The 19,042-nt window shown below is 36.7% G+C and overlaps 1 protein-coding gene across 1 annotated transcript; it reads right to left on the bottom strand.

Moving 5' to 3' along the window:
* Positions 1-800: 800 nt before the first annotated feature.
* MFSD14B (major facilitator superfamily domain containing 14B) lies at positions 801-18,591 on the bottom strand. Its single transcript, XM_008925982.3, has 11 exons — positions 18,486-18,591; positions 15,913-15,975; positions 14,664-14,791; positions 13,734-13,848; positions 10,685-10,903; positions 9,429-9,542; positions 8,817-8,888; positions 6,770-6,882; positions 5,799-5,896; positions 3,905-4,062; positions 801-2,398 (listed from the first exon to the last, which is right to left on the bottom strand). The coding sequence occupies exons 1-11, from the start codon at positions 18,492-18,494 to the stop codon at positions 2,195-2,197; spliced, it is 1,293 nt and encodes a 430-aa protein (XP_008924230.1). The 5' UTR covers positions 18,495-18,591; the 3' UTR covers positions 801-2,194.
* Positions 18,592-19,042: the final 451 nt, after the last annotated feature.

Below are 19,042 nucleotides of genomic sequence, written 5' to 3'. Positions count from 1 at the left end.
CAAAAGGGTAAGTTTAGATTGGACATAAGGAAGAAAAATTTCATTTTAAAGGTGGTAAGAGGTTGCCCAGGGAAGTTGCGGATGGTCCATCCCTTGAAGTGTTCAAGAGCAGGTTGGACAGGGTGGCTTTGAGCAAGCTGCTCTAGTGAAAGATGCCCCTGTTCCATGACCTTTAAAGGTGCCTCCAACCACTCTGTGACTCTGAGATTCTACTCTAAAAGTGTGATCTACTGCTGGAATACTATTAGCAGCATTAATTTTGACACCTGCTATTTTTAACATTAACATACTGTATGATCTCTTAAGTTCCATATCAAGTTTAGGACACTCTGTACTGGGATCATGCAAAACCTACCTAACTGCAGTCTGCCCTGCAGCAAAAATAAAATATCCAGCATAAAAGCCCAGGCTTGAACTACAAGAAATTAAAAAAAAAAAACAACAAACAAACAAAAAACAAAAAACCCCAAACAAAACCATAAACACACCTAAGCCTTATCAGAAAAAGCATCTTGATTCAGTAGCACTATTCGGATCATAAATTACTCTTTTTTTTGTTTAACTGACTCCCTTTCACTCTTTCCACCTCTCTACCCCAGTGGACACCATGTCAGACACCAAAGGAACTTCTAAGCAAAGCACACTTTTCACCAGGCTTGATGACACAGACACAACACAAAAGAGCAGGAACTCAGGTACTGTCACCCAGCACCAGCATTAACCCACTTCTGTTCTGAAGCAGCAAAGGTACAACGGTGAACTTGGAAGAACAGGCACTTATGAAACCTAGAAAGCTTAAAATGTAGATTTATTATGCATTAGGAAGCTTATTAACTTAAAAACCAAACCACATAGTACAAAAGGTTTGTTGTCTGTGCTCAGTGTGGAACAAGTTTCAAAATATATATTTTTTAAAATTTGTCCAGTCAATACACAATCCTTTTAAAAAACTGTATATCTGTCTGTACCCTCATTACATTTATAAATACATGATTTACACAGCACCTCATGTGTAAAAATTTGAAACTCCTTAGAAATATCTACATATATTGCATACATATAAAACATTCACAGGAGTACTTCATTAAAGTTGGGTTTAATAGTCCATTTACACTGCAGCAAAATTCATATAAATCTGTGTATTCTTCATAAAATGTCTCTAAAAATTAGCATATTTGTAACCATCCATAACTCCTTTAAAGCATCATTTAGAAAGGAAATTTGATATGAATATACCCATGATATTCAGCAGGTAAGACAGTTATATGAAGGCTAAATATGATTAATAACTGAACCCTAAGTAGCAGTTAAGGCAGGGGTGAAAGGAATTAATAAGAAAGATTACTTCATATGGCAGATAAAGTGACAAAATGCAATAAATACACATATTTCTTGGCGTAAACCACTCTGGCTCCCACTCAGAAGTCAGGAGTGTCCATTTTTCTGACACTGCTCATTTTAAAATTAAAATCTTATTTTTTATAAGTAAAGCATTAATGTGACCTGGCTCTCTGGTGCCATCTGGATTTGCTTTAACTGCTCAGAACTGAGTATTCTGGAATGCGGGTTTAAGACTTCCATATGATCCTCATTTATGGGTAACGATTGTCATGTGTGATCACACACACTCAGGATTCTGTCATCTCAGTTTTATCACTGCCTTCTGGTAACTACTGGACTTCTTGTTAGTAAGTAACATTAGAGAATGTTACTGATAACCATTATTTCAGATACCAGAACTACATGGAGATCAGTCCCTCCTATACCATGAAGACTACATGTGGCATAGATGCAGACAAAAGGCATAAGAAATGCAAAACAAAACTTTAATAGTGATGGCAGAAACTATTCTGGCTCAAACCTATTTATTTTGCATTATGATGCAACTTTGGGAATTGAACATTCAAACTGTTAAAAAAATTCCATTATCTCTGCATGTTCGGGTTTCTCCCCAACACCACAGTTTGACACAGTGTTTGCAGTCCGATACTCAGTAGAATCACACCAAGTTGTGACCTGCCATCCCAAAAAACCCCTCCTGCAAGTATGACATCGACCTCAAGTGTCATATGGCACATGACCTTCTCCTGTACACAGCTGTCTTCCCCTCAGAGCACAGACACTCTGTATCTCCCACCCAGGGCTGCAATTCAGCACATGAATTTGTTCCACAGTCCCCTCCAAAGTTCAGCCTTCACACACTGCTATCTTGCAGCAGTGGTTCAATGTCCTCTCCATTACTTTGGTCTGGGTTGCTGCTCAGGCTGCTGCCAATGCTGTTGCTGTGTTTTTTGGTACTGCCAGCTTTGCTGTTCTCAGGAATGAATAAGGCGACCAGGAAAGCCAGAAGAACAATGCACGCTCCAACCAGGAAGGGTGGACCAGGAACGATGGCTCTCTGCGGCAAAACAAGCACATTAAAGAATTCCATGAAGCTTCAGACATTGAGTTCTGCATTATGAATTGCACCACTAAGGCAGGAGATCATGGGCAATGTATTTATGGTAACTGTGAAGCTTTTGCAAACAGCTTCATATATGCATTGCAACACAAATTTTCTGCACCTACGATCCCCATGAATTCCTCAAACGATCTGCCACACTGATCTAAAAACCAGAAACACACAAAACTATCAATTGACAATAGGATTGTCTAGCAGATGAAACAGAAGCTGATTGATGCTTCTTTGTAATTTCTTTTTACTTCAGGCAAATTGCCTGTTAAATCAGCAAGACTTCTCTGAAGATTAGCAGAATAAGGTTTCAACATCCAGAAGTACAAATACTCAATAGATTCTTAACTTCACTTTTCCGTGGCTGACATACTTTAGAATCAAGTTATCCAAACAAACAAGCATCCCCAAAAACTAATACATGAGTGAGGAAAGCAACAGCAGGCTGTACACTACAGACCATTCTCACCACAGAGAAAGGCTGTGGGCATGTACGATAATGTGATATTTGGACTTATTCTCTCCCGCTTCAATGCAGTTTACTTTAAAATTTAAACCACAATTTATCCACATTTCATAACCACAATTAAAAACAAACACCAGAAAGGTTGTAAGACAAATTTTAAATCAGTCAAGGTTGATGACAAACTTCTACAAAAGGAAGTGCCAGCAATCCAGCTTTTTTTTTTTTTAATCTTAAACAACTTTTCTGCTACCGAGTCAATTAAATAAAAATCAGAAGATGAAATTTGTCAAACCAGTCTACTTTTACTCTACTAAATGAAATGTAGGAAGCCACTCTGATATGAAGGAGGAAAGTAGCTGCAGTTAAGCATACAGTGGCAGGATATTTCCCTTCCTTCAACTGCTGTTACAATCAGAGGCCTGAATTTTCAGTTGATGGTCTCTACATGTAAAGAACATATTAATGGTATTACTTAAATCTTCAACAGGTGCTATGCACACAAGTACTTAAAGATATAAGAAACTTCCATAAATTAATACCCTCATTTGCTAATTTATCTGAGCAGCTTTTGAATATTTCAGTATTATGGGTAAGAATCCTTGAAAAGTAGTCCTTGCTCATTGCATTGCCAAGTGTTATTATCACTCTCCAAACACAGCTCATGACTGCACTGTTTGCTGTAAGGGCTTCCTGTGGATAATTATAATGATACAACCTCACTCCAACTTTTTTACCTCCAGTACATTTACATCTAAAGAAGTTAAAGTATTCTGCTATAATACTGAAACCATTCCTGCTACTACTGTAAATCTAAATATTTACTATCAGATTTAAATTATGAGCTATCTTAACAGTCTAATAAAGCTGAGAGGTGAGAATGAAGTAGTTAAAGAATAAGACACTAAGATTTTAAATCAACCAAAAAAGACAGATTCCTACCCTCATGAGTTATATGCTGCAAACTGCACACCAAATTTTGAACTTACCTTGTCACTGGGAACTTGCATTGCTTTTTTCCCAGAAGTATGATCAGGTAGTAACTCATTGAGTTCCACGTGAAAGAGAAAGAAAATAAAGCCATACAGTGCTGGTCCCAGGCCATTGCACAGTCCTCTTACTCCAGTTATTATTCCTTGGACAACACCTAAAAATTTATAAAAAATGGAGTAGGATTTTATATTTTTTTTAATCCAGAAAGAAACACTCAGAGCCAAGAGCTTTGACTGCATTCTAATGACTGTTCCAAAAAAGTTCATTTCATAATTACTTCTATATTCCAAGATCTAAAGAAATACATGGAAGACAACTCTGTTGGATTAAAATAATCCTCTGCATAACCATAGTTCTGTCACTTAACTTGCAGGCTACTGGAAGCAATAAGAGAGATGAAATTTAGGTACAGGTTTTATTTTATATTAGAGTTCATCCACCCTCACCCAAAGCCTCCAATGATGACAGCAGAGCTCGAGTGTGGTACCCATTCAATTTACTTTCAAGTGAAATTTAGAGTAATGCATCTACCTTTAAAGGATCATGATTGACAAAATATGCACAAACCATGACCAGGATTTATTTAAGTACCACATAACTTATTTGGGGCAGTAAATTCAAGTGTACTGCAGTAAATTCACAATACTTGACTGGCTGCAGTTTTGCACTGGATTTTTTTAGCAGCTTGATTAATCAAAGTGCTATAGGTGTATTTCTGTTTCAACTTAAGCAATTTTGACAACGGTGCAAAAACTTTTCTGATGATCTTACATATTGAGATACTACAAAGTGCTATTTTTTACTATATTAATATTCTGTGTTATCTGCTGCCTTCTTAAGGCAGTAACTTGTAAAATAGAAGCACAGAAAACATGCCAAAATGATAGCTCTCCAAGTTTTTACTTCGTAGGCTGACATGTAAGTTTAAAACCTTCACGCCACTAGGTGGCAAAACATCACTCTTGGAACCACTGAAAGCCTGAGCTATTAACACCAGTTCCCTCTGTAAAATGAAGGTTCAGTGGCTTGTGACAGCTAAACTGAACTATTCCTTTCCTGATACAAATAGAAAACAAGTCTTCAAAAAGCTTTCAGATGTCTCTATTAGAAAAAAAAAATGGGGGAGAGGAGAATAATTGAAAAAATCCATGTAAATACTGTCTTTTGCACCTTCAAACTCAACAGAAATCTGCCTCCTGGAACAGCACCTACTTGGTACCACTCATACTAACTGCACGTACCTAGCTTCACGTTGTACAATGTTAAAGCAAGATTGATACTTACAAGGTACATATACAGGATATTTTTTTAAGATAACACTAAATTTAGTTATTTTACACCAGTGACAACTTCATTTTATTTTAAGTGAGGAGTTATTTCTGACTGTACATTCCTCTTCACATCAATACATTTTCTGTCTTCTCAGATCAACTAGTTACTTTGGCTTCCTTTTGTATTCCTTGAAAATCCAAAGTATTATATTAAACAGGGACAACTTTTCCACAAAGAATGAAGCTTCTTGCATACACTTATTTTAATCTGGTAAAATGCACTTTTAGTTTCTATTAAAAAGGCAGTATTGTTACAGTAACCCTCACTGTCTACTTAGAGAACATTCCTTTTAATAAAAAAGGAAAGATAAAAAAAGAGAAAAGTTTTTGTTGCTTTTGTAGTACTTTTAAAGGAAGCTAAAAAAATAGCTGGTCAGACACGAACTATGTACTTTGCAATGCAAAAATTCCTCTCTACATAGCTTGGCAGACTTCTACAACTACTACCAAGTAAAAATATTACTCACCAAGATAACTGAGAGTACACCTAGATAACTCTACTGCTTTCTAGACAGAAAATGCAGTATGATGCCTAAACAGGAATTCATTCAACACTCACCCTGCTGATCTGCCTCTGCATTTCGTGAAACCAGAGCACTGATTGCTGGGAATGTAATGCTTGACATCGCTGCTATAGATCCTGCTGCCCACATCATCCTGTGTTAAGCACATAATTTGAATTAAAAATGAGACTGTAATTACTCCCCACACCCCAGAAGGACCACAAAGGCACCCTTATTTAAAGATTAATGCTATTTCAAAATACTCTTATTAAAATACCTAAAGACTGGAAATTATCTGGTTAGAACCCTCTTCCTGCTCCCCTCCCATGAATTATCCTGAACTTATTAGAACAGAAGACCACTGGATTTGCTTCTGCACTAGCTATTACAGTAGAGCAAAAGAGGGAAATGAGAGTGAAGTGAGCTTTCCCTCTCCAAATGCTGCACAAAGGAACAACTTCCAAGGGTGTCCCAGTGAGACTCCTATAACTTACAGGAAGTGCTCTGATAAAGAAACAGCATTCATCACTGTCAGTAGGACAAACTTGGTAAAGAAGAAGCTGTTCTAGCTTATGGTTCTAGCTGTCCTTACTTACAGACAGTTTCTCCTACAAAAGAAGCTCTAGATAATTTTCAAGACCAAACATAATTATAGTAAAGAGGGCACGTTAGAAAAACAGAAAAAAGAATAGGTCCAGGACCTAGTGGAATGACAAGAGAGAACATGTTACTAATTGGCTTTTAGGAAAAGCTTTAACCACATCCTTAGATATAACACTCAGTGAACCAAAGTGGTGCAAAGACTCCCTTTTCAAAAAGGGCTGTTAGTACACCACATATATGGAAAATTCTATCACTCCTACATATGCAAAATATAGACCAAATTTTGGTAGTGTAATGAAAATGAGAACACTTAGTCCACAGAACTTTTAAATACTCAGGACAACAGAATTAAATTGTAGCATTTCTGGGGGAAAAAAACTTTCTGTTCCTTAACAGGCACGTACCCATGAAAATGTGAACTTACCAAGACTGAGATCCAAAACCATACCAAGTCAGCTGAAGGATCTGAAAGCCAAGGCCAAGGAGAACTGTGTTTTTGTTCCCTATGGACCTCATCAAGATACTGAGAAACACAGTCTGCAAGAGAAATCGGTTCACTCAAAAGTTGTTTTAAAAAGCCAGATTGTTAAAGTAATTTCTGCCACACAAAGTAATTCAGAAGACCTTTCAACTGGTGACAAAATTCATGCTATTTGTGCTCTTATTGCCCTTGTATTAAGTCCAAAACACAGATGAGTCATATCAATAATCATGTACAAATATTCTTAACTCTTAAGGGGTTACTACTTCAGGACATCAGGAAGCATATGTACTGCCTTTTTTAAGGTTATTAGATCTCAGTGTCTATTTCTACTGTAAACTGGCTTTCATTTCCACCTCTACAATCCTGCTTCATTACACACTAGAAAGCTCCATGAAACAAAAGCTGGTACCAAGTTAAGATAGTAGAGGTTGGACATGAGTTGAATTTACCGATATTTACAAACAGTAGAGAAAAAAAAAGACTGTTAGCTCAGAAAAAAATTAAACTTTTTAGGTCAGGTGAATTATCATACAAATTTAAAACTAAAACTAACAAGGAAATCCTGCTGCTTTCTCAAGTTCATCACATGCACTGAAATCTGGCTAAGGCCAATTCCTAGGCATCACCAATTATATTTTCTGCTGACTCTTTACAGCGCTGATACGACCTTTTTATTCACCCATGGAAGCTATTCCTAAGGGAAGAACAGTGCTTCTCATCTGTTAGAAGTGTTACTGCTGAGGGGGAAGGAGGTCTCAATTCAGGTACAACAGCAACACAGTCATGGCAAGAAGTTGTCTGTTCCCAGTAAAGCAAGTCCATACGGACAACGTGACTCAGTTAACAGAGCACACATTTTAATTTAACATGAGAAACTCAACAATGCATCAGTAAAAAGACAGAGAAGAGGAACCAGAAGGACTTGAGAGAAGAGCACACTTCCTCTCTTGTCTTGTTTCTCTTCCTAGCTTTCTTGATTCTCACTCTTAGACAAAGCAAGTTGGAATGCTAAACAGCAAAACCACAATAATTCTATCTACATGTGTTCAGTTCTTTCTGGATATATCCAACATGCCAACACGAATGAGTATTTATGAAGCAAAGATTATTTCAACAAGCTGCACTCTTCAAAGAGTTCAAAAATATAGAGAGTTTCCCCATTTTAACACCGAAAATTATAAGCCAGAAGGGCAGCAATTCGAGAGATTTTTAGCCAAAACACCCATCTGCATAAAGTATGACTGGCAAATGTCAGTGCAAGTAACAGCACCAGAACAAACTACAAACCAAGGATTAATATAATGACTTGAATTGATAATGAAGGCCACAACTGATGCCAGTAAAACTGGTAAACACTGATGAATGTGTTGTTTACATCAAAACAGTAAGACCTTCACTCTGCTAAAGATGGCAGCAAGGTTACAACATGCTGTAGGTGCCATTCCTCTTCTTGTTATCACAACAGGAAGACAGACTGTACCCATAAAGATACCAAAGATCATATCATAAAAACTCTGATTTCCAAAAGATCCAAAGGACCTGTTCAAAAACCAGCTTGCTGTATGATAGCAACCACACCTCAGCCTCCAAGTTGAGATTAAGTAACTCTGGACAGACCAGGCCAATATTGGCATTGTTTGTATGCAAGTTTGATAACATGAGCTAATTGAATAGCTGCAAGTAGCATGACTTTTGCTTAAAATAATTCATTTCCCTTTCAGAAAGCCTTGTATTAAGAAACCAACTTCCTGTATCATTTAAATAATTTTAAGTCAGATTTCCAGCAAATTTTATTTTCATTTTGTTTCTAACAAAAGCTCATAAGGAAGGAAATTTACACATAATATATAATGAATATAACCTTTAGTGAGTGCAAGATACACTGGCACATTAGAGCATGTAAAAATTTTATAGACGAGCTTAAAGGAGTGTCTGCCTGAATATTGTTTCTACTGGTTAATAAAGCACTGTAAAGAACAAAGCTTACCTGAGCTATTATGGACAAAATGCCTACCACAGCTATAAATGCTGCAATGCTGGCCGATCCAAAACCTATAACCTGCAGAGAAGCAGAAAATGCATAAAAAACAAATGCCAAACACAAACCAGGACAACCACTAGCAGAGAGATATCTTATTCAAAGAAAACACTGATCCCTGCTTATACTCTAAATCCATAGAGGAAGTGTCCACTTTCGAGAATAATCCTTGACTGCTTGCCAAGAAAAACATAGAAATAAAAAAATGCCCTAAAATAGGAGACAGAGGAAGTCATGTACCCGGAAACTAGAGCGCTCTCTCCCTCCCATAAACACAACAGCTCTTCACAAGGCAGGATCTCACCTCAAGACCCAGAAACTGCTGCACTGAATGGGAAACAAAGGTCTGCTTAAGGTTAACACATATTTAAGCTATTGTAGGGTTTATCATCGGGAGTCAAGTGTTATTCAGTTCTTTGCTTAACAAAGTACCCTGCCTGCAGTTTTAAAGCTGCATTTTGCCAGAAAGCAGGTTTCTGAGAAAAGTCTTCAACAAGAAACAAGTCTCAGGCAATACTTATTTAAACATCCTTACTAAGATGTGAAGACACCAATATTTACCTGTCTCAAGTACAGAAAAAAACTGGAATACTGGCCAGCCTCGGGCAGATAGGAGAGAAACACTGTAATGCAGATCCGGAGAACCGTAGAATCTTTTCTAACCTTTCTCAGAGACTGTAAAACAAAGTAACAAAGCAAGGATTGCAACATTTATACAAAGTCTAAGGAAAGTATAAAGTAAGCAGAAGGTAAATTTTTTTTAAATCCATTTTTACCCATGCATTTACCCATCCATTTTACTGTACCAAAAAAAAAAAAAATCACACATGGAAACTGTTAAGGTGAATGTCAAGTTACAAACAACCTCATTAAGTAAGGTTTGTGGTAACTGATTCTTCTGCAAAGCTTCCACTAGATTTTTGAAGCTATTGTTCAGTGCCAAATTTACAATTATTCCCTGAAAACAGCATCATATACTATTTAGGGAAATGCACAACATCTTCTAATCGATCTCCATAATAATCTGTTTTGAAAGATGTTAGCAAATAATATAGCCTCTTTACAACTGTTTCTTTTCAAAAATTATTAGAGCATTTTTCCATGTACAGTTCTTTTACTTGTTCACCCATGATATAATTAATTTGAGGAACAAATACATTGTGGAAAAGAAATTCTGTAACTGCAGTCTTTCAAGCATGCCATTCATCTCTCAATATTCACAACCAGCTCCCAGCAGGATGCATCTCATGAAGAACACTCTTTCCTCTTTTAAGATATCAAGGTGTAACACAAACACAAGTTGAACAAATGAACAAGTTACTACAAAGATTGGACGACAAATTTTAGCCTTTTCTATATAAGCCTGTAGAAAAATCGGGCTTTGTAGATCCATTCTGTATTAAAAAGAAATCACATGTAACCAAAACTGGAAATCAGGAGAGATACTGCCAAAAGTACAAACATAAAGTGAATATGGAAAATCTTAAAATATTGACTTTTGTGGTGTAAGAATTAAGCATTTCTCTTACAATAAAATAGAGTACCTAAGTGACAAAAGTACAACATTCTCCCTTGGGCTTTCACATGAAACATTATTTTCAAATAAAAAATTATTTAATCCACAAAGTTTGGCTTGATTTTGGTTTTTAAATGCATCTAGATCTTGTTGGGCAAGAACAGAGAAGCAAGATTATTGTATAATGAGTAGTCGAGCTACAGAGAAGATTAAAGATTTCTCATGATTACAAAATGCAATTAAAAACTACTCTTTATTAATCATCAAATATTTAATAATTACTTATTGAAGCGCATCTTACTGCAAAAGGATCTGCCTGCTCCCACGATATAGAAGATCCCCATGAACCAGGTCTCATTTTTTCTGGCAGAGATTCTGGCACAGCTAGCAGGATGAAGCAGATGTCCACAGCTGCCACCAACGTGGCCATTAGTACAACAAGGCTGTCTCCATAGCTGGCAGACAGGTATGCTCCAATGGCAGGACTAGTCACCAAACTTGCTGCAAAAGTGGCAGACACCTGTGCAAAAGAGCAGTTCACAAGTTCACCCCTACCCAGGCTTTAAAAAAAAAATACACTGGTAAAAATCCAAGTTTTAAAAACAAAACAAAACAAAAAACCAAAAAACCCACCAAACAAACAAAACCCCCAAAAAATAACACCCACCACTTATGACAGTAAGTATGGGTCCAACCTCCTCAACAGCACACCACACCAGACAGGATTTGCAGTCAAAGAGCGGGTCTGGCTCAAAAGAAAATGGCTCTGACTTTCAGATAGACTAAAATAATTTTTTGTTTCCTACTTATGAATTTGAAGTGATGTCACTGAAAAAGCTGTCAGCGTATTTAAATGCCTGCCTAAGTGAACCTAGCTGTCAGCACTCCTGGGTAATACACAGAGTAATATAATATATAATGCCTTTGTTAACAGTTTGCATTTTAAATATGTAGTTACCACTGGATAGCACAGCAAACTAGGAAATCATTAGCTATGACAACAGTTCTGACAAGAACTTCAACAAGACTGTGTTGTATCATACTGTGCTGTAGTGACATGCAGCTACTAACAGATCGCATACTATACTCACATACAGCAGAATACGATGAAAAATCAAGTGCTGTAACTAAATTTCACTACAAAAATAACCAGAAAAAGGTTAAATAGCAGCTGTTTTGTTGTTGGGGTTGGGGTTTTTTTTGTTGCTCTTTTACAGTCCCCAAAATTAAACCATAACTATTTTACAGAATAAGAACACAAGCTAGAAATTTAGGTTTATACCAATTTAGGGGAAAAAAAATAAGGAAAAGGTACAACAAACAGAAACAGACCTCGTTAAAGCAACTGCACTTTTGTCAATCACTTCATAGAATTTTAGATAAAGTTGTTTCTGTCAAGAAAAACTGCTTGAATGCAGGCAAATATATGCTCCAAATATACCTATGGCCCTCTTTATATGCAGTAGAAATAAAGTCAGAATTTCAGAACTTTTAAATCTGTTTTGTGCTCTGCTGTAACAACACAGACAAGTCCAAGAGAACTAAGTCCTTTATTTTCTTAACTGCTAAATGACCATCTCAGTAATCATATATTCATAAGGCTAAAAATAAAGGGAACCCTTAATAGCCCAAAGTAGCATATAATCAGCCAAAAATGAATTCAATGAATATCTGCATAGTGAAAACAGATGCACAGAAGATAAAGGGATAAAAAATGTTCAAAGGCTAAGTGCATCTACCAACAGATCTCCAAACCCTAAACCAACATAAATACTAGGAAAGCAAACTAAGTAGGAATTATATTACTGAAAGGACTAGTTTGTACTAACTGAACCATTTTCCTCATCTTTTGCTAATTAAGAAAGGACATGACTAAGTTACTACGAATGCTGCATTATGCCTTTTCATCCTTCCTACCTGGTTTGACTATAGAAAAAAGACAGTCTATTAAAAAGAAGCCACATGAACTAAAAGTGTAATTTCCATATGATAAAGGTATTGCTGGATGAAGTATTAAATAACCTGCACTGCCTTTAACAACACTGCATGTTTTGCTTGTGGAAGTTAAGAGGTGTGTTGTTACACATGACCTCTCTGCAGGTGAAGTGTCAAATTGTTATGGTGTTCCTATGAGCGCCCAGCACGCTGTTCATTGCCTGAACTCTGTGTCTTGAGGCATGGTTCATTCCTTTACCAACCGCTTCACATTAACCAGTGTCCTGGGATAAAAAATGTTTTCCCCTGGAGTTAGAGAAGTGGTTAACCCCAGGGGGTGGTGTTCCTGGTGTGCCAGGGCCAATCAGAAGCTACATTTCACTTCTAAAAATCAACACATGGCCCAGGCCGGAAGAGAAGGAAGTTGAGGTAGTTGAAAAAGGAGGCAGCCATGGCCTGAGCCACGAGGAGAGAGGGGCCAGCGAGCCCCGCTGGAGGCCAAAGTCCCCAGCCCCCTGTCTGGGGGCTGCAGGAGCTTGGAACAGTATTGAACTGGGCCAAGTACTGTAGCTGAGAACTGGAGGAAATTTCCTTGCTGTGAGTGGGCAGCAGAAGATAGAAAAGCAGCGGCAGAGGCAGCGCTGAGTGGAGAGCTGTGGCTGAGAGCCAAGAGATAACAAGCAGCAGAGATGGCACAGAGCCGGCTGAGAGAGACACAGAGATGTCCTGCAAGGAGGGAGAGCTGGCAACAGAGCAGAGGAAACTCAATGAAGAGTGTTTTGGGGGCAAGATTGAATTAGATCTCCCCAAAACCCCTTTCAGAGACCGTCTTTTGGAAAGAGAGGTGGACTTCTATTTGAAGGGAGCTCCTAAATGCAGCAGCACCGGAGAGGAGGAGAAGTGAAAGTCTCTAAGGAAGTACCCTGAAGGCTCGGGCTCGAGGGATTGGGATTTTCACAAAGCAAGAACAGAAAAATTCTGACTACAATACTCAAATCTGCTGCCTTAAAAATAAAGGACATTAACCAATACACAGAAATTAATTTGAAGGAACTGTGACTTGAAAAGTGACAAAAGGACTTTTTTCTTCCTGGACTCTTGTTGAAGAAAAAGAGAAATTTAATCTAATGTAAATATATTATTTCATCGTAGAAGAGACAGTTAAGTTGTTACCTATATATATGTATGTAAATAAACCTTGTAAGTATTTTCCCCTTCCCCTAATGCTGAGTAGTTGTGTTTTGTCTGAAAACCCCTCACACTGAAGTAAATTGTGAGAGGGGGGTTTGAACTTGGAAATTGGATTTTTGAGGGGTCTCAAACCACCGCAACCAGAAAACAATCTGTGCATCAAAACACCAGTTCAACAGGGAGGTCATAATCTGACCCTTTTTTCAAAGTTTAGCATATCTTACCAGTCCATAGGCTGTTGTCCTTTCATGTTCCTGTGTTACATCAGCTACGTAGGCAAATATTACGGAAAAGGTAACAGAAAAGATTCCAGATACCGAAATCATTGCAAAGTACCACCTAAAAATTTAAGAGCAACAATCAGAAAGTTTAAGCTAAGATTTCTTGCTTTTTATCTTACTAATAAGCAAGTTTGCATTTAAGCTTAAGAGAAGTGTTCCTCGAGAACTAAAATAGAGCTTTCGTGGAGATGAATGTTTGTGCAATCTCACTTAAATATTGGAAAACAGCATCTCAATTTTTTATGTTCCCCTGTTTACATCAGCCTAAAAGAAGTGGCCCCTGTAGGACATGAAGGGATTTTTACACTCTCAAGTTTAAGTTCAGAAAAACAAACTATTTTAGAACTAATTTTCTCAGTCAGTTAAGGAATAAACTACCATAAACTCTGAATGCATTCCATGCACATGAAGTTCTTTTGTAATCTCACAAGTTTCACAATTAATGTAAATGAAACTGAAGTTTTAACTGAGGGGTATTGACTTTGAAACAAAGTCCTAATCAAAGAGATAGAAGATCTCATTTGCAGCAATTATACTTTTCTGTGGCAAATCAATGCTAAGGTTCATTTAGATTTAAAAACATGTTTATTACTGTCAGTCATCAAGGGGAACAAACCGGCAGCTGAGCTTAAAACTGAGTTAGACAGGACTATCAAATCCTTTCAAGTACTGTTTTACTTGTGTGAATACAGTTACTAAATCACATTTCATTATTTCCACTTCTAAGAAACTCAGTTTTAACACCTCTTAAACAGAAAAGTTCCAGAATAATACAGTCATATCTTGAAAAGAAAGCTGCTTTCCTGTCTTATTGTCCCTTTCCCATCTATCCAAACTACTCCTCTGCTCTACTGACAAGTCTGTACCACTTACCATGGGCTTATTCGCATTAGTGGAATTGGGACACAGGTGAAGAAAACCGTAAGAAGAAGAAAAGATTTCCTCCCCCATGCATCCGAGAGAGCACCTATTAGAGGAGCACTGAGAAAGGACAAAAAACCCTGGGACAGAAGAAAAACAATTATTATGTCTATACATACATTTCCCAGGCCCACTTTAACCACCATATAAGGAAAGACTAAAATTTAAAATTGATTCGAAATTTAAACACAAAGTTGTCGATAACTGAAAATGTACACAATTTTTTCTACAATCTAGTTTTCTGTGATTCTGATGTTTTATGTTTCAAATCTATTAAACCCCAGTGAATTTAAAAAAAGAAAAAAAGAAACAGCATATGTTTTTTCAAGATGCATTTAATTCAATATAGAAGTATCACAGATTGAAAAACCTTCTTTAAAATCTCCAAAATACAGTCTAGTTCCACTCTTCTATCAAGAGACTTCGTGCTAGATTTCAAATCCAAGTTCCTCTCTAACTGAAGGGTCTTTTGGATTGTTCTAAGAGACAGTTTTGGGTAATGCTAACTGTTCTCTGAAACAAATTTAAGATAACACTTATTGCTTTATATCAAGTATTCATCATGTACAGTACATCTGTACACTGCAAGAACTACAAGGATCACTTGAGCAAGCTTGGCAACTTGAGATTATGGGACACCATTATGATATTCCACTGGCAAAGGTCAGAGTTAGATGTACAGGACCACTGATGAAGGATCAAGTACTAGATTTTTCAGCATTTCATGAAGACCTAGAGTCTAGGCCTTCATCTCAAATCTGTTCTGTGTTACACAGAATTAAAATAAGTAAAGGATTTCTTAAGCTTGTTAAGTGCAGAACTTTAGCTTAGAAGAACATTTTCCTCCAAATTAGTATTTTGTTCACTCATCAATCCAACTCTGCTGTAAGTCCAAACCTCAGTAAATGCATGGTTCTGTACACTGGAAGTCTACTCCAGCTAACTTTAGCATACCTCTGTTATTCAAATACAGTCACTCTCAAGTTTAACATAAGGGTACAGACTACTGCACTAAATCCCTGTTCTGCCAAACCCTTATAAAGTAAGTGCCTCCAACTACAAAAATCATTTATATGCATACTGAGAAAGCCATTTTGTAAGTTTGTTTTGTTTTGTAAGTTCTTATGGAGAATTCAGGTGAGACAAGTAAAATACAAGAACACACACAATATTTAGGTCAAAGGTTTTAAAAAGATCTTACCTTAAAACCTTGAATAAGACCATTCATTAAAAATGTATGATGGGGAAATGTTTCATGTAAGACCTGACAGGAAAAAAAAACATTATTTGAATCAGGAGAGACAGAATAAAGTTGATTCCAAGTTTAAATTTGATTTGTAAAACAGGATAGCTCTATGTGAACTTTTATCTTATGCAAAATAAAAACTAAAAAAAAAAAAATCCCAGAAAAAATTATACTTCCTATTTGTCTTCATAAGAAATTATTAAAATAAAAAAAGAGGATCAATGTGAGCAAAAAGCATCTCTGTGCAGTAAAAACTACAAAATTTTCGATCTAGCTAATTCCTTCAAAAGGTTGACTCAAACATTGTCAATGTTTAGGAGTGAAAATGAGATTTGTCTACCTTACACTGATGAGGAAAAAAGAGTTATATATTCACAACTGATGAACAAGTAGATACTTATAAATACTAGCAAGAGTTCTGAGTGTTTAAATACAGCTACAAATTCATTTAAGGTGCTTTACCAGCAGTCTTAATTCAGGGGCAAGAACGTTAATCTACGCTAAACAGATTTACCATAAATATGCAAGAGAGTTAAGGGGCCTCACAGGTGCTACAGGGTCGATTAAAAAAAGTTATTGAAGTGATCAAAGCAAGTATGCAGACAAAATTCAAATTCGTTTGCTCTTTATTTAGAGGTAGTGCCACCAACTACAGAAATTATTTATATGCATACTGAGAAAGCCATTAGTCTGAAGAAACAGAATACTGCAGTGCCACTGAAAAGTGTCAGCATCATTTTTCAAGGATGACTGGGATTCTCAAATCATACGTTTAATAAAGGTGGTGGTTCTCATATTAACTACTGGTCGGATAATTCTTCTCATTTATACCCCTTTTCCCTTCTGGTGTCATCATTTGGTTAGATATTTAAAACAATTTTTCACCTGTTAAGATCACTGATCTGATTATATGAATGGAAGAAAAAAGTCAGGGTTCAAATTAGAGATCCAAAAGCAGATGTCTTCTAAGTTAAAAAAAAAAAAAAAAAGAGAGCAGGAAACTCAGAGTTTCCTAATCTAATTATCTTTCTGTGAAGCGTTTTCCAGGGTTTTTTCCTGGGAGGCAACCACTGCTGATATTGGTTCAAGTTTTTGAGATTAATTTCTGTAACTTTATAGATTAGAGAAATGAAAGTTGACAAGCTGGTAGAGGGAACTGCTTTACTCAAGTTCTACCAATAGATACATATTAAAAAAAATCATATTGAAGACAGAACATGTCAGTAAGTGATTAATATTGCTTATGGTGATTTACTAACATTGGCATACAAGTACATAAATAAAAGTAATGAGCACAAACTTTGGGCAGCCTGTGGCCAAAAAAGCCTTTGTGTGCTTTACAAACACTTTAAATCTTTTCTTCTCCAAATACAGTGTCATGTAACAAACAGTATAGCTTTGCTGACAGATGCCAAAAGAAGTGAAAAAGCAATTTAAAAAATTAACTTTAAATAATCTCAGCTACTTTAGAATACATGCAATTTATTTTCATAATACACAACATTTTAATAAGATTGAACGTTGACAATGACCTGGAGAATCATGACAGAACCACAAAAAACAAGAAGTGTCAGGCTTGGGCAAGTTGAAGTCAAGCACTTTGGTTAAGAAAAAAAGCAAAGGAAAAAAATAAAAAAGAAATAAGAAAGACCACCCAGTAAGCTTGCCCATATTTTGACACTGGCAGGACATCATGACAGGATGGTCATTAATGAGACACCTGCTTTACAGAAAGGGGTTAACTGTTTTATATGGACTTTTTTATTATCAAGCTATGTTCAGTGATTGTCTTTAGGAAGGTTAGACAAACACACTTCAAGAGTTATGCAGATTATTTTATCCGAAGTTTGGGGAAGAAAAATAATTAACTCTTTCAATCCCACAAAACTTTGCTCGTCATGTGTTCAAAGTGCTCTCAGATATTAACTGATGAAAACCTGGACTAATAGACTTTTGATAGCTTCTCTCTGGCAGGCCCCATTTCAATGAATGAGATCCATGTCTTCAGATGAAATGGTTCATATCCTATCACCAAACACAAATTATGTGTTTATCTGGCAAACAACATAATTCCAGAACAGACTAAATGCTTATGAAATCCATGTCTTACATGAATGCCTTTACATTTTACTTTCAGTTACTTGCTGGTAACACAGCCAGACCACAACAGTGAACACAGTTTATTCAGTCGTCACAACTGGAAGATGAATTGAACTACGAAGTCTTAAAAAACCAGAATTTCCAGAGATACTTCCGTCAACAAACTAAACTGATGTTACTCTAAAAGACAAGTAAAAGAGCAGTACAGCATATTGCTAATTTATTTTCTATTACCTTTCAGTCTTTCAGCAGTCCAGATCTCAGCTGTAGTATATTAACTACTGCATAGTGCTGAATGATACGACTTCTGGAATTCAGGTAATGAGATAGGCAGGAAACGCAAAACAAATTAAAACCCAAACCCCTAGGAATTAGGAAACTAACATTTGTCATTACTGCCAAGATAACAGTTGATGAATGATACTTACTGTTAGCATTGGAGTTGTCAAGAGTCCCCAGGCAAAGAATTCCAGAAATATGACCACCACTGCATGGTATACACTTGGCCTGCCAACACCTTGCTGCTAAGAGAGAAAAACATGTGCAGTGGTTGTAGACATCCAGTTCATTACACCTGCAAACATCTCTTACAAACACGTTTTGAGCATAACCAGTTTTCAGCCCTTGGAAACAACAATAAGCCAAAAAAAGGGAGGAGAAAAACTATTACAAAACAAATAAAGATATCCAGGGAACTTGAAAAAGTTTGTTCCCTCGAGTTCTTCCTGATTGAAGAGAATTATTTGCTGCATTCCTGACACTGCCTGTACTGCTCTCACTTTCAGTATGCCTTTAGGCTTCCTTCCTCTGGGGCATTATTCACAACCCTTCCACAGCAGAGTGACAAATGGTATACCTCTCCCTGCTACCCCCACAAGTGACAACAAAACAGATCCACTTTATGAAGGTCACAGCGTTGTTTCACCAAAACTACAACTATGTACATAATCAGAAAAGCAACTGGTTTTGTATTTGAAAACATCAA

This window comes from Manacus vitellinus, unplaced genomic scaffold (assembly GCF_001715985.3).
Source record: "Manacus vitellinus isolate BGI_N305 unplaced genomic scaffold, ASM171598v3 scaffold_9_pilon, whole genome shotgun sequence".
Lineage (NCBI taxonomy): Eukaryota > Metazoa > Chordata > Aves > Passeriformes > Pipridae > Manacus > Manacus vitellinus.
This window is presented reverse-complemented; position numbering and strand designations above follow the sequence as displayed.